Genomic DNA, 16,575 nt, shown 5'->3' with positions numbered 1-16,575 from the left:
AGATCTGCACCAGCTCTAGTCTTTTTTAATATGTACTATGGCTTGTAATCACTTGTACTATTTCAGGTTCAATTGCTCTCTGTGCTGGCATCACAAATCCGTTTTTTATTGCCTTTATCGATCCCCACACCATTGCCATGCTCTGGAGTATCAACTATCCAATTCAACTTTTTAATACTGGATCATCACTACTTTCTGTCTTGGTCTTGCTACTGCAATAGATCTAACTCTTTCTTTTCAATCCACTTACATTTCAACCTTTATATAGGCGTGGCATTGACTGTATTGACTACCTATATTCCTATAGTTTATCATCCTTTTGAGTACATAAATAGTCAAAGCATTTACAGCTTTTGTTTACCGCAACATGGCAGACGATTTATCTATATCTTCACAGGACGACACTAACATGTCGGATATCGACGATTTTGCATCCGATGCAAGTGACCAGCTTGACAGCGATGTGGATATGGAATCGCCTTCCGAAACTCTACCCGCTATTTTACCCTCCTCTGTTGGCGGAAAAGGTCTTCCTGTCCCCATCACTGCACAGTACTTTGAGGGAGTCAATCATGACGAGGATGAAGATCTAGACATGCCAGAAACTGATACAATAGTAGATGATGACAAGGTAAGAATCATAATTTCCCGTGTTGTTTTTACTTTTTTTGACATGTTCTTGTCACGTTTATTACTCCTAATAGGATTTAATCGGAGCACAATATGATGAAGATCCATTGGACGATGATTTGGAAGACGATGCTATTGTTAGTGATGCAGGAAGCGCAATTGAAGATCGTACAGACACATTTTCTATTACTCAGCCTCGCGCTCCTAGAACCAAAGTCAGGACTGCCCCAGTTGACAAGTTTAGTCGCAGTCACAAACGAAAAATCAAGACTGTTGCATACGACCCTGTGCACATCTCTGTTGGTGAAAAATCTGCTGGGGTCGACAAGTTTCTGTCGTATCGTGTCACCAGTGAAAATACTGAAGAGTTGCTGGTCAAATACAAAGGCATGAGTTACTTTCATGCCGAGTGGGTCGAACGTAGCTCATTAGAAATTGAACGTGGTGCTCGTAATCGCATTCAAAAGTTTTTAAGCAAACCCTCTTGGGATCATTATTCAGAGGATGAACCATTTAATCCTTCATTCACACGAATTGATCGCATTATTGATTGTGGAGAACATGATGGCACAATCATGTTTCTTGTGAAATGGTGTGCTCTTTCTTATGAACACAGTACCTGGGAGTCACAGCAAGAAGTTGAGCTGGTATGTTGCATCATGTCTTGTTTTAGATCTACATGTTTGATGTGTTCTATTCTTGTATTCTGCTTTTATCTATACTCATGCATTACTTTTGGATTTTTCTAGATTGACGCTGACAAAATTGCCGAGTATTACGATCGTAATGCACTCAAGCCCATCAAACGACTGAGCTACAACCTGATTGGTCGCTCACGTCCTGCATGTTGCTGGGTGAAACTAGAGGATTCTCCAATTTACAAAAATGACAACATGCTACGTTCCTACCAACTGGAAGGGCTCGACTGGCTTATGTTTTGCTGGTATAACAAGCAAAATTCCATTTTGGCTGACGAAATGGGATTGGGAAAAACAGTACAATCCACTGTGTTTCTTTACCAGCTTTTTTTACAAGAGAATCTGCGTGGCCCGTTTTTAATTGTCACTCCACTTTCCACCATTGGAAATTGGGAGCGTGAAATTAAAGCATGGACAGATATGAATGTTGTCGTATATCATGGCAGCCAATCTGCTCGCAACCTAATTGTAGAGACCGAATATTATTATCGTGATGAGACTGGTGAGATTGTCTCCGATATGCTCAAATTCGATATTGTTCTTACTACATACGAAATGGCCATGAGTGGTGCTTCTCAACTGCGTCCCATTCCTTGGCGATGTGTTGTACTTGACGAAGCTCATCGTCTCAAAAACAAATCATCAAAAGTGACTGAAATTCTCAAAACGTACACAATGGAGCATCGTGTGCTCTTGACGGGTACGCCACTTCAAAACTCTCTGGACGAGCTTTGGGCATTGCTGAATTTTTTAGAGCCTCACAAATTCGCTTCCGAAACTGATTTTAGGCTCAATTATGCATCGCTCAACTCTGCTGCCGATGTTGAAAAACTTCAAAACGTGCTCAAACCTCTTATGCTTCGTCGTCTTAAGGAAGATGTTGAAAAATCCATTCCCGTCAAGGAGGAAACCATTGTAGAAGTGGAGTTGACTACAACACAAAAAAAATGGTATCGATCCATTTTAGAAAAAAACTTTTCTTGGCTCAAGCAAGGAACACTCAAGAAAACCAACGTACCCAATCTTATCAACACCATGATTGAGCTTCGAAAATGCTGCATTCATCCTTGGCTACTCAAAGGTGCTGAAGATCAGATCTTGGATGAATTGAATGCTCGCACGAATGAGCAGCAGTTTAATGCACTGATTCAGTCATCAGGAAAAATGGTGTTGATTGACAAACTATTAAAAAAGCTGAAACAAGGTGGACATAAAGTGCTGATTTTTTCGCAAATGACAAAATGTCTGGATTTGATTCAGGACTATCTACGTAGTCGTGGATGGTTATATGAGCGCATTGATGGTGGTGTACGTGGCGATCTGAGACAAGCTTCAATCGATCGCTTTTCAGCTCCTGGATCTGAATCGTTTGTGTTTCTACTATGTACACGTGCGGGCGGTGTCGGAATCAATTTGACTGCAGCCGATACATGCATCATTTTTGATAGTGATTGGAATCCGCAGAATGACTTGCAAGCTCAGTCAAGATGTCATCGTATTGGTCAAAAAAAGCCTGTGCAGATTTACCGTTTGATTACTCGCAATACGTATGAGCGAGAGATGTTTGATCGAGCAAGTATGAAGTTGGGACTGGACAAGGCTCTTCTTCAACGCATGGATATGCAGGGTGAAAGCGGGTTTGCTGGATTTGATGCCGGATCGTCCAAATCTAGTGCACTTACCACGGAGGAAGTAGAAGAACTGCTTAAAAAGGGTGCTTACGGTGCTTTTATGGATGATGAGGCTAGCAAGCAGTTTTGTGAAGAAGACATTGACCAGATTCTTGAGCGTCGCACACAAGTTATTCGACATGATAACAAGGATGAAAAAAGTTCTATTTTTTCCAAAGCAACGTTTCAAGCTTCTGGGAGTGCTGCAGATGTTGATGTCAATGATCCTGATTTTTGGGACAAGGTTGCCAAGCGAGCCGAATTGCAGATTGTTGAAGAAATTCCCGAAGAGTTACTAATTATGGATATGCCACGAAATCGCCGTCAAGTAACCCGATTTGGCATCAAAAATGCATACGACTACTCGACAGACAATACAGCTTCTTCAGGGTATCCATACGAACTTCCTTCTGGTGCCACGCCACCTCCTGCTGCAAAGATCAAAGATGAGCTAAGGCCATGGTCTTTGACGGAACGAACCCGTCTTGAGCGCATGATCATGCAGCACGGATTCAATAACTGGGGCGTATGCCAAGAGTCGTTTGGACGTCGCTCCATCTATGATCTGCAAGCCTGCTGTCGAGTCATGCTGAAGCACTGTTTGAATACGTGCACTACTGTAGATCCTGAAGTGATCAAGGATGTCAAACGTGCATTGCACTGCTTCCCTCATCCTAAAACTGCACCTGACCACGCACTTACCGAAAAGGAGTTGGAGAATCGCACATTTTTGCTGCTTCCAAGCGGTGAAGAAGTGGAGCCTGAAGAAATTCCTGAAATTCCTGAAGACGAATTACCCTATCCATGGGCAAACGAAAAGCAAGTGATGGAGTTTAATTCCTTTTGGAACGAGGCCAACAAAGATTATATTGAGCATATTGAGCGCAAAGCCAAAAACATGCTGATTCGTGTCGCTCTCATGTACAATATTCGCAACAAATGTGATCCAAGACCTGATATGCACATTCCCAAGTTTCTTGGTGCGCCGCCTGCTCCATGGTGGGGTGATTCCGAAGATAAGGATCTTATGATTGGTATCTGCAAACATGGGTATCAGCAAAAGTATAACAAGCTATGGGACGATCCTGATTTGTGCTTTTATGAAACTTTTCAGCGGGCTGCGTTGGGTGGGATCATTCTTCAACCTGATGGTCTTGAAAAGAATGGCAATGCTGTTGGTGCCGAAGATGACGGGGATGACAATATGGATACTGAAGTAGCAGATGGAGGATTAGCAGTCAAGGACGAGGCAGATAATGGCAACGATATGGATGAAGATAATGTCAAGGATGAGACTGCCGTGGATGAAGATGTAGATATTTCCAATGGAGCACCTTCTGTGCCTGTTGACGAACGGCTTTCCGCTGGCAAAGCCACTCCTCTTCCAGGCGAAACGAGTGCACAGGATGATACAGTGCCATTTGTTATTCCTTCTGCGACTGATTTAGGTGTTCGCGTTCGTCGGATCCTCAATGCTATGAGCAAGTATCGCCAGTATCTGATTCGCGAGATTGCTCGAAAAGAAGCCGTCAAGGAGCGTTTACGCCAACGTGACAGCGAGCGTCTTGAAAAGCAAAAGCTGCGAGAAAAGGATTTTTCCAAAAAACAACGACATGATTTCCAACGTGTTTTAACATCGTTTGGAGTTCCACGATTTCCAGGCCGGTCCAACGAGATTGACTGGAGCAGCTTTAAGCAACAGGCAGAATTGGAAAAGAAATCGGATGAAGCTATGCTATACTATTATGAAAAGGTGATGAAGATGTCCAGGGAAGTTGTTGAGATGAATAATCTGGCACGCAAGGTTGCAACAGATGCAACGCATCCAATTGGGACGTCTGCGGTATTGAATACCACAGTTGCTGCTGGATCGGATCCACTTGAGATTGATCCAACTGATCCAGATGTAGATGCTGGTGATCAAGACGGGGATGCGGCCGAGTCTACAGATGTTGCAGACACTGCTGTAAGTGTTGCACAATCCAAGGGCAAGCTGATTATTGATACCGATGGCGAAATGCTGACACTGGAAAAGGCAAAAAAGATTCTCAAGCGTGTAGAATTATTTGAAAGATTGCGATCAGGTGTAATGGACGATATTTTATTAGACAAGAAACTTCAAGCAGTAAAGCGACATGGTAAAGCCAGTATGCCCAAATGGTGGGAATATAGCATGGATCGGCCATTGCTGATTGGCATTAATCGATATGGACTACTAAGACCGGAGCCCTTGTATCTTGACCCCGAACTGCCCTTTTTACAAACCTTTCAAGAATACTCGAGGAGTTTGGAAGAGCGCAAAACATTTAATGTTCCCAACGATGAGCTTGTATGGGGTAAATTTGAAGACAAGTTTTGGCCCCGTGAAGTGCTGATTGTGAAGCGGTTCGAGTTACTAGTAAACTATGCATGTCGACCTTTATCTAAGAAGGCTGCATTAAGATATCGAAAAGCCACTGAAGCGTTGTTAGCTGCTCAGAATGCAGCCAACGCAAAGTCTTTGGGATCAGATGATGAATTTGAACCGGTAGCACCACCAGCATCCAAAGTGTTGCGACTCAAGCTTAAATTAGGATCCATGAATGATGATTCACCCATGGATGGCACGACTTCTACTGTAGCCAGTGCCAGTGGAACGGACGCTACATCAGATGCATATTATACTGATCGACGAAATGCAGAGTCTGCAAATGTACTGCCTTCAGCCATAATGGAAGATGGCATGCAGTTTGCACGATCAGATGCGGTCACACCCAAATCGAATTCCATCAAATCATTTAAACCAGAAAGTAAAGGAAGTGGAAGTAAAATGTCTAAACCCAAGAGTGAAGGTAAACAGTCTAAATCGGACGTTAAACGAAAACAACAGGTTGCACATCACGATCATGGCAGTACTGATGAAGACGACACGGATGACATGCTAGAGGCAGCGAGTAAGAGGATTGGGCACAAGAAGAAAAAGACCAAGCATAACACGGATTCAGATGCAGGTGAGATTTTAGCATCGCTTCGATATGGAGCAGAAGATGAATTACAGGCATTTTCATCGAGTAAAGAACATGGCATAGCGGGAATAAAGCCCAAAAAGCAACGAAAACCCAAAGGAGCGACCCACGCTTTACCCATGTCAAGCTCATCAGCGTATGGGGATGATTTTGAACTAGTTGAGCATTTTACAGTTGTATCGCAAGATATGCATGGATTTAATCCAGCGACACAGGTATCACAATCAGCACAACCCTCACCAAGGATGCAACTATCGCAACCAGCATATGTACAATCACCTGGATATCAGTATTATTCCCAGTCACCACAACACAGCAATCAGGAGTCATTGAATGCACAACCATCTACAAATGGACATGCAAACTTTTCAGCTGCAATGATACAGGAACAGTTGTATACACGACCACACTCGGGACTATATGAGCATTCAACAACCCAACCCAACCATACGAATGGCATTAAACTCATTCAGGATGAGAATCTTTCGACTCAGAATGGACATGAAAGTATTTAACAAGATCAATTGATGCAAGTTTTACCATTGCAGTTGCATTTACGTAAAATAGGATACTAGTTTACCTTGCATTAACTGCCTTTATTTTGCTTTTGAATAAATATCGATTAAATATATGTTGTGTGTTTACTACACATTGGTTTATTGAATAGACATGATTTATTGTATTTTAAATCCAAGATCATTATGATGCACAAAATGAGATCATGGAATTGAAACTAGATTGTAGTATTCTGATACTGTCAAGGTCATTTTTGTATTTTTAAAATCCGACATTCGCGTCTAGTTTCAAGACAAGTGTGTATAATCAGCAATGTTAAGATTGAAGCAGTTGGAATGTAATGAAATACATGTGACGATTCACTTAGTTATAAAAATGAACAAAGACCAACCAACCCTGTCGATTCCAGACAGTATTGAGTAAAAACCTTTCAAGAGATTGTCAGTGTAAGCCAACACTAGTGATTTACACGAATACGGCTGTAATTTGTGGATAACCCTTGAAGTCACCCTTTACTCGAGGGATAAGCACAGGATTTAATAGTTTGACTTGAACCTTCTCAACAAACGATTCAATGGTATGGAATTGTTACCACTCGACACAGTTGTTTATCATGACAGCATTGCTATGGGCTGTATAACCATCAATGAGCTCCGCTCATACTTGCAGTATTACTAACAGTTTCCAATGTTCTGCGTGTTCTACTCTAGGCCGGTGCTCTTGATAACGCTCGAAAGCAACTCGTCACCATTCGTGACACTGACCTTGAAGATGCATTCGGTTATGTTTACTCCGTCTCTGGTCCTGGTAAGTCTTGTTCTTGAATGTCTTGCTGTTCTTCCAGGTAGTGCTGTCCTGCCTTGGACTATAGTTGATCTTTACGATCGTGGTGATGCTTACTGCTATTGTGCGTTGGTCTGAACTGCTTCTAGTCGTTGTTGCTGAACACATGGATGGATGTGCCATGTTTGAGCTTGTAAGTCATTTAGACTATTTCATGTCTGGTTGGTCTTGTATTCTCATGGCTTTCTATCTGTAGGTGCGTGTTGGTCACTATGAACTCGTTGGTGAAGTGATTCGTATTGACAATGACAAGGCCACTATTCAAGTCTACGAGGAAACATGTATGTCTGACTCTGTAGTGTTGCTCTTGTAGAGTGTTACTCACTATTCAGACTTTTAGCTGGTTTAACTGTAGGAGATCCTGTTCTCAAGACTGGAAAACCTCTTTCTGTTGAACTTGGTCCAGGTAGATCAACCACTTGTGCTTCTGTGTTACTCTTCTGCTTCTAATCCATCACTTTGATTTCAGGTATTTGCAATAGTATCTTTGATGGCATTCAAAGACCTCTCAAGGACATTCAAGAGCTTTCTCAAAGTATTTACATTCCTCGTGGTATCAATACCCCGGCACTCGATAAAACCATTGCATGGGACTTTGAACCCATCAATTTCAAAGTATGTTTTGTCAATTTCCATCAATCTGCTGATTGTTTAATTAATTGATTTGATCTCGTTCGTATTTAGGTTGGTGATCATGTCACTGGAGGTGATATCTATGCTATTGTTTATGAAAATACTTTGATCTCCCACAACATCATGGTTCCTCCCAAAGGTGCTGGTACCATTACTTTTATTGCTCCTAAAGGTCAATATACTCTTCAGGATACTGTTCTCGAAGTCGAGTTTTCTGGTGCAAAAACATCGTATACCATGCTTCAAATGTGGCCTGTGCGAACACCTCGTCCTGTCACCGACAAACTTGCTGCTGATTTCCCTTTGCTCACCGGTCAACGTGTTTTGGACGCTCTTTTCCCTTGTGTACAAGGCGGTACTACTGCCATTCCTGGTGCCTTTGGTTGTGGAAAAACTGTTATTTCTCAATCTCTCTCCAAGTACTCCAACTCAAACGTGATTATTTACGTTGGATGCGGTGAGCGTGGTAACGAGATGGCTGAAGTACTCATGGACTTTCCTGAACTTTCTATTGAAATTGAGGGTCGTAAAGAATCCATCATGAAACGTACAACACTTGTGGCCAACACATCCAACATGCCTGTCGCTGCTCGTGAAGCATCAATCTATACTGGCATTACACTTTCCGAGTACTTCCGTGATCAGGGCAAGGACGTTGCCATGATGGCTGATTCCACCTCTAGATGGGCCGAAGCACTTCGTGAAATTTCTGGTCGTCTTGCTGAAATGCCTGCTGATTCTGGCTATCCTGCCTATCTTGGTGCTCGTCTTGCTTCCTTTTATGAACGTGCCGGTAAAGTCGTTTGTCTTGGAAACCCCTCTCGCAAAGGCAGTGTCAGTATTGTTGGAGCTGTATCTCCTCCAGGTGGTGACTTTTCTGATCCCGTCACCCTTGCCACTCTCGGTATCGTGCAGGTGTTTTGGGGTCTTGATAAAAAGCTTGCTCAGCGTAAGCACTTTCCCTCTGTTAACTGGTCGCTTAGTTACTCAAAATATCTCAAGGCACTTGACCCATACTACGAAAGCACTGAACCCGACTTCACTTCCTTGCGTACCAAAGCCAAGGAAATCTTGCAAAACGAAGAAGATCTTTCCGAGATCGTACAGCTTGTCGGAAAATCTGCTTTGGCCGAATCGGACAAAATCACTCTTGAAATTGCCAAGATTCTCAAAGACGACTATCTACAGCAAAACGGCTACTCCAACTATGACCGATTCTGTCCATTTTACAAGACGGTTGGTATGCTGCGCAACATGATGTTTTTCTATGACCAGGCTATCCACGTTGTCGAGGCTTCTGCTGGCGCCGTTACATGGGCCAAGATTCGCGACTCGCTTGGTGATATGCTCTACAAGCTTAGCTCAATGAAATTTGAAGATCCTGCCGATGGTGAAGCAGCCATAAAGGAGCGTTATTCCAAACTTGCAAAGGAAATCGAAGAAAGATTCCGTATTCTTTTGGAGTAAATAGGATGAGCCTTTTATAAGTTAAGGGGCTGCATTTGTCAAGGTTAAATTTGTTTCCTTTCTTCCATCTACACTCACCTTGAGCCGTCTAGTTGAAGCGTTTATATTACATTCACTATTTCACTTGGGTTTTTCTACTTTCCATTCATGAACCGAATATAAAATTGCTTTGAATTTAATCTTGGTTTGTCATGGGGTGTATTATGCAATGAGAGTTGAACTATTTACTAAAATATGCGATAATTTGGCATGAAGCATGTTTACCATGATCAAAACTACTTTATTATGCCACATAAGTTTGACTGTCGATTAAAGTTTTAGCGTTACAAATACTCGAATCGGTGGTAGTCGTATCAAGTAAAATAGGTTTTTGTTTTATCCTGCCACCACTTGCAGGCTGTACTTTGGTCGTCTTGGGTGAAATCATTGTTGTAAATGCCAACAACACTAGTGACTCGGCAATGGCTTCAATCCCAAGAAACGATCTTGATAATTGATCCATCAACCGACTCAGATTTATCTTTTCCATATCAGAAGTATACTGAGCCAGCGAAAAATGTACTACATAAAGTACTACTGCTGCTACATCCATGATCGTCGTTACACTCAGCCAAATAACAATTTGATTGCGACTAGAATTGTCTGCATTCTTGCTCATCTTTTTCTTGTTTTCGGCTAATCGTCTTGCAATGGTTACTGTCAGATACACATTGACAAAAGTCATCAAAATCGCCTGGATTGCAAATCCCGACGAACCCCACTATTAAATTACATTGAATCGTATCAACATGTTAGTTTCACTACCTCATTCTATCCTAATCAGTATCGTATCATGATGATCACGTCAAATTACCGGTATAATCCATCGGAACGGTCGATAGACTGGAAATCCATATGCTGGAAAACACAATATTACATGCAGAAACAGAACAACAATTTTGGCTCCCGTCGAAAACCAGTCTGGTAACCTTTGGTCCTGGAACAAGGCTCCAAATGCCACGCGCACCTCGACTTGCAGTAATGCCAATCCAAATAGTGATAGCAACCCAGTAATGACTCGGATTGACACTACACTCACCATAATCGGAGTAAGTTCAATATATATTGTCAATGGCGTGACAACTTGATGGAGTAGCGATACTGCATTGATGACGACAATGAGATGTGGGACCGACCAATACAGTTTGCGTCGGTATGCTATACTGCCATAGTATATCATAATGGCAATATTTCCAATGGCAACAGATGCGGTGATAAGCAGCACGATCATGTTTCCAGGAAACAGTATGTAATTGGACGGAACAGATAAATCAGACATTTTTCAAATCAACTATCTGGACAGTCTGTATAGTGTGATAACCCAATATCAGAATATTGCTCAAATCAACAGATGTGAAATATCAAGTACAATGTGTCTAGAATCAGATTTGAAAATGTATGTCAGTGGTCTTTATATTTAGTTTGGATGGCTTGGAATACTATACTAATGTCCAGATTGAGCCGCCACAATACTCGTAAAAATATAATCATTGTAAATTCACATTAATCCGAGTACCTTGTAATATTCGATCAAACTCCGATCATAATCGATAAACATTATTTGTATTGTTTGATATACGAGTGTGTTGAGTGACAATACACATTGCTCCCAAACATAAAAACAATGAATATGCATTCGCTTTTGTAGCAATAACCAAATGTTTGCATTGTTGGACATTAAAACAATTCATTTGATACTTCAACTAAAATGCATTTTAAACCATTGTCAAATAGTACATTGTATCTAAAAATGGTCTAGTAACAAATTAAGCAGCGTGTTGGACAAGTCATTTATATATGCCAAATAGTGCTGCCATCGCTCGATAAACTGACACATCTGTATCTACAAGCATTGCCATAGCTCGGCATATCCCGATTTAGTGATGGTCGCGATATATTTAGCAGTGAGTAATCCATGTGCAGTCATGGCTGCATCTAGACTAGCATCCATTACAATGAATGTAATTCACAGTTGAATACACTCGAATTGAATCGATATTCAACATTGTCAAACTTGTTACTCTGTAGTCGATTGTTAGTATGGAAAGGATTACTAAACATATGGACTGTCCAAACCATTCATAGTTGATGCCAAACTATGCCAAACTAAACAAGCATGAGTTATTCGATTTACATTAATATCAGAGATCCACAATCAGTCAAAGTGAATGATCAGTTTGCTCGACACTATCGCGCTTTATGCTCATTTTTGTATAAAACAGTCGAATGGATGTTCATATCACAGTTGCAGTGTATTCCACACTTGTTCAATCTCCAACTCTATTACAGATTGAGTTGTCATTGGGCAATCAAAATAGTAACATCAGTTACACTTTCGAGACGTGCGGGTTTTAAACTAAACTGCGAGTGTATGATTTTAGAATACAACACAGCGCATCATATGATGGACGTTGTCTATTGGAAAACAGTCAATTTCTGGTAGGAAAGCGCAACGAATGTTTAGCTACTTTATATTCCAAAGCAAAATAGGGACAGTCCCTGAAAGATAAATGCAAGTATTCCATTTTACGTGAATAAATGGTAAATGCAATGCCATCAATACACTTGCACTATTTGCTTTGCTATTTCATGAAAGTATTTATTAAAAATGGCTTCTGCTCGCCATTATCCTGTTTTATCCTGCAATTCAACTGTTATGCCATTAGATTCTTGCCATACTAGACACATTTCAACTACTATTCATGCCTACTCCGTAGCCACAAAAACTCATGATTCTATACATGCACATTCGACTCGCCATAACACTGCTTCCTCATCGTCGCGCTTAAATATCTTACCTAAACCTGAGCCTACAAAACGCACAACTAAAACAGCCCCAAAAAGCTATTCCATTTCCACCACCATTAACAAGAGAGATTCTTCATTACCTTTTCAGCCATCTAATAAAACTACACAAACCCATACGACTCAGTGTCGGTTTTCGGCTTATAACGATTCATCACAATTACCTCGAGTTTCGACAAATTCCATTCAAGATGCAACCCGACGTGTATTTAATCAATTGAATTTGACCCACTATAGTGCTGCGGTAGAATCAGAAAGCACAATACAATTTTGTGGTTCAAAAATTACAATCCCCATTCGATCATCGTCTATAACCACTTGTTCAAGAAAAAGCAACACATCCACCTTTAAACAAAATCAAAAATCAGTCGTGTAAGTGTTCAAGAGTTTGTAAACCGCATCAGTGTAGTATTTGAGACTAGTTAACTTGAACATGTTTTATGAACGACAGATCTGCTTGTAAATCAAATCATGATCAAGCATCACTTTTTAAAAACCCAGTGCCGCCTGCATCCATTCCGCCATCCTATTCAGGAGTAAATCATACAGCCCGTGAAATTCGCAGATCCAGAATCAAATTAGCAGCGCCGCAGCCCAATATACCTATTAGTGAACTGCATCAACAATCATATCATATATCAAACATACCCACATGCCATACACAACCGATTCGGTCACAATCTAGACCTATTTTAGACGAGATCGCTTATACAAATATCGTATCTGCTCAGTCAAAACACATTTCATTCCCAATTTCCACACCATCGCACAGTCCAAGTATACATAATACAAATCATCCTCATAATATGCGCCAAACAAGTGGTCTAATTTGTAATGCACGCTCCATATCGTATGATAAACCTCATAATAAATCTCTGAATAACAATTCTGCCGAATCGATTGTTTCTACACAATCAATGGCAAGCCACAACTTGGCTACAAATCACATTGCAAACTCCTACAGTCATTCCAGGCAGTCGTTGTATACACACCACAATGCAGATATATCACGCTTGCAATCAAATGACATACACACCACTACTGCAATCCAAACGGGATTAAATGAATACAACAGCATATGTACAAATCAATCAAGCATACATCCAGAATTAAAAGAACTGTTACGTGAACCGTCAGTAGCATTTCATGATGTACAAAATAGTGCAAGTGGTGGCTTGTATCGTTCACGAGGATACACGATCGGATTGAAAAATTTGGGCAACACAGTAAGCTATTTTGCAAATAATATTTATGTCCATTGGACAATATGGCTGTGGTTTAACTAATGTCCATGTTTAAAACCAAACTAAATGATGTATTGGGTTACTGTAGTGTTTTATGAACTCTATCTTGCAGTGTTTATTTTCTATTGGAAAGTTTATGGCGTATTTTGAATCTGGACAGTATCTATCCCATTTTAATTTACAAAGTAGCACCAAGGGATTGATTGCAAAAACATTTGGCGAGTTTGTAAAAAACATCAACCATGCCGATTCAGCAGGACGTGGCAACATAGCATCGCCGTTACTATTAAAACGTCAAATCGAACTGTTGGCTCCACAGTTTAGCGGTTACAAGTACGGGTTTGTTATCTGCTATAGTAATTGGTGATTCTGCTATTTTCAACACATTTACTCATTTTTTTGATTTGCTTGGCAGTCAGCATGATTCACAAGGTATACGGTGACGACGCCTGCCAATTTGATTTATAGTGTTTTAAACTAACTGTTTGGCTGAGATATTTAGAATTTTTACGGTTTTTGCTGGATGGATTACACGAAGACGTGAATACTGGACGACCAACAAAGTTTTCCTATACCGATGAACAGTATGATCAACTGACGTAGGTCCATTACTGATTGTTGACTGTTTAATTATAATGTTGCAACTCTACCCACCATCCTACTCGGTCACATTTACTATTTTTGCATATTGTAATACCTTGGAATTATAGAACCAGGCAAAAGACAATCGTGTCATGGAATAGATACAAAAAGTTCAACAACAGTCCAATATGTGATATTTTTAGTGGCCAACTTCAAAGTACTGTAACATGCCTTGAATGCCAGACCACATCCACCACATTTGATACATTTTGGGACATTTCGGCTCCTTTGATCTCATCGAATTTACACCTAGACCAAGATGGTGTGACTCTTGATCAATGTCTAGATTCATTTTTCGAGGCTGAAAAACTAGATACATATCGATGTGGTAAATGTAAATGTGACACATTGGCCATCAAGCAACTTGGAATCTCACGTCTTCCATCGGTGCTTGTTATCCGTAAGTGCCATGAATGATCTTTGTACACTATTAAAATGTTGGTGTAGTCATATTTACTTTTGACTGATTGCACTGATTGGACTGATTCGACTGATTCGACTAATTGGACTGATTACTACAATAGATTTAAAACGGTTTCAGGTTTTGCCCTTGACAGATATACCAAGCCGTAAGCTTCATACAATGGTGACGTTTCCCATACATCAGTTTACAATGAATGCCTACACTTCTGAACTCACTTCAGCAGAGTATGACTTGGTTGCAGTATCAAACCATTCTGGTGAATTGCATGGCGGACATTACACTTCTCATACGCGCAATACAGATACAGGCCATTGGCATTTGTGGAGTGACTCGATCGGAAGCCAATGCAATGACCTCGAGTTTACTCAAAGTAGAGATGCTTATGTTTTGTTTTATCAATGCACAAGCATGTAGCAAGTATCTGAATTGCATTCACACGTTTATTGCAATTTAAACTGTATACTCGTTTATACAATAAACTATAGGTGTCGAGTGTATCCATACTCAAGCAGTGCCTTTGAAATGGTTCAAAAACTAGTGTCACGCACACCCGATTACTGATTACAATAATTGCTTAATAAATTGACCGAACCATGGGTTGAATGCTCAAAAATCATGTATAATTGGGGTTGAATCAAACTAACCATTATATTCATATCCAGTAGCCAGTAATACTTTTCAATAAACCGAGTCCAAGTCAAACATGATGGGTTCAACCTAGTTTCCAGCACGTATTTTGACTACCACTTGACAGTATAGTCTCATTGTTTTCTCTTGATAATAACAACCAATACTGAATACATTGTAAAAACAGTTTTGCAAATTCAAAGTGGTTTATACAGATATTATGCTGGTATGACTTGAAGGTTGATCAGCATTAGATACAGCCTCGGTCTTGACCGTGATGGCAGATACCAGAGCCTTTTTTGTACGATCGTTATGATTGGCAGGCATAAAATACACTCCTGGCGATGCTTTTGTAAAGATAAACTTTTCCAAACATTTTTTTTGAGACTCGATAATTTCTTCCTAATATTCATCAACAGTTGGTATTTAATTGACAAACTATGCATGGATCGAATAAACTGATGATGCAAACCATGCTTACAGAAATATCTTTGATTTTTTGTTCTGTAAGTCGACGCTTTTCAATTACAGCTTCCCGTTCTTTCTTTATGCGATCTGCCAGCTCTGCCTTTTCCTTGACGAGTTTCTCTGCAAGTCGTTGTTCGATAGTTTGGCGTCTAATGGCCTTGTGATTGCCAAAATAAAAGTTAATATATATACAATTGTGGCATCAGGATTCAGTACTTACTGCTTCCGACATGTTGGTATCTTGATCCTTCTTGGCAGTTTGCAGAGTACCAACCAGCATTTGAAACATGCGCTTGCTACGCTTTTTGGCTTCGGGATTGTTGTCCATGTCATCAGATACAGATTTGCGCTTATGCAATCCTCTGCCAACAGATTCATCTGCTACAGAAGATGTGTGTGATTCTACAATAGATTGGAAAGTACTCGGAGTTGGCTCAACTGTTTCGGGTTGGATACTTTCAGTTGAAAGATCAGCAGAAACCAAGTCATCAATGCTAGATGAAATGGTTTGAGTCGAGTCGTCCAATACCATTGTGGATTCATATGTTGATGGTAGATTGGAGGTTTCTGACGGTTCATCAATGGCTTGAGTAGTTTCAAGTATATTTATTGATTGGGATTGTAAATCTGTTGATATATTTTTACTAGACTCTAAAATGGGATCTGACAAATCAACAGGGAGCTCAGAATCATCTGCAGTGTCTATAGCATCTTGTTTTTCTGGAGTAGAAGCAGCCTTTGTCTTTCTTTTTGGAGTTTTTGTGGGTGTAGCAGGAGCTCGTTTAGATTTTGGAGTTGCAGCAGCCTTTTTAGGCGATTCTGAACTGACTTGAGAAGTAATAGGATTGAAGATCTGGAAGCACG

General features: G+C 40.5%; 4 protein-coding genes across 4 annotated transcripts; 3 read left to right on the top strand and 1 right to left on the bottom strand.

Moving 5' to 3' along the window:
- Positions 1–367: 367 nt before the first annotated feature.
- Positions 368–6,631, top strand: BATDEDRAFT_35805 (uncharacterized protein; the record flags this gene model as incomplete). Its single annotated transcript, XM_006681100.1, has 3 exons — positions 368–631; positions 705–1,277; positions 1,380–6,631. The coding sequence occupies 3 exons, from the start codon at positions 368–370 to the stop codon at positions 6,516–6,518; spliced, it is 5,976 nt and encodes a 1,991-aa protein (XP_006681163.1). The 3' UTR covers positions 6,519–6,631.
- A 501-nt stretch (positions 6,632–7,132) lies between these two features.
- On the top strand, positions 7,133–9,641 carry BATDEDRAFT_90846 (H(+)-transporting V1 sector ATPase subunit A; the record flags this gene model as incomplete). The annotated part of the gene is made up of 7 exons (XM_006681231.1): positions 7,133–7,153; positions 7,230–7,326; positions 7,452–7,495; positions 7,559–7,643; positions 7,703–7,768; positions 7,832–7,977; positions 8,047–9,641. 7 exons carry the CDS (start codon positions 7,133–7,135, stop codon positions 9,460–9,462), a joined length of 1,875 nt encoding a protein of 624 aa, XP_006681294.1. The 3' UTR covers positions 9,463–9,641.
- A 104-nt stretch (positions 9,642–9,745) lies between these two features.
- On the bottom strand, positions 9,746–10,780 carry BATDEDRAFT_26985 (uncharacterized protein; the record flags this gene model as incomplete). Its single annotated transcript, XM_006681048.1, has 2 exons — positions 9,746–10,222; positions 10,316–10,780. 2 exons carry the CDS (start codon positions 10,778–10,780, stop codon positions 9,746–9,748), a joined length of 942 nt encoding a protein of 313 aa, XP_006681111.1.
- Positions 10,781–13,686: 2,906 nt separating this feature from the next.
- On the top strand, positions 13,687–15,030 carry BATDEDRAFT_90897 (uncharacterized protein; the record flags this gene model as incomplete). Its single annotated transcript, XM_006681230.1, has 4 exons — positions 13,687–13,906; positions 14,053–14,149; positions 14,261–14,592; positions 14,717–15,030. 4 exons carry the CDS (start codon positions 13,687–13,689, stop codon positions 15,028–15,030), a joined length of 963 nt encoding a protein of 320 aa, XP_006681293.1.
- Between the last annotated feature and the right edge of the window lie 1,545 nt (positions 15,031–16,575).

This window comes from Batrachochytrium dendrobatidis (assembly GCF_000203795.2).
Source record: "Batrachochytrium dendrobatidis JAM81 unplaced genomic scaffold BATDEscaffold_11, whole genome shotgun sequence".
In the NCBI taxonomy this organism is placed as follows: Eukaryota; Fungi; Chytridiomycota; class Chytridiomycetes; order Rhizophydiales; genus Batrachochytrium; species Batrachochytrium dendrobatidis.
Note: the sequence above shows the minus strand (reverse complement) of the source record. Positions and strands in the feature narration are given on the sequence as shown.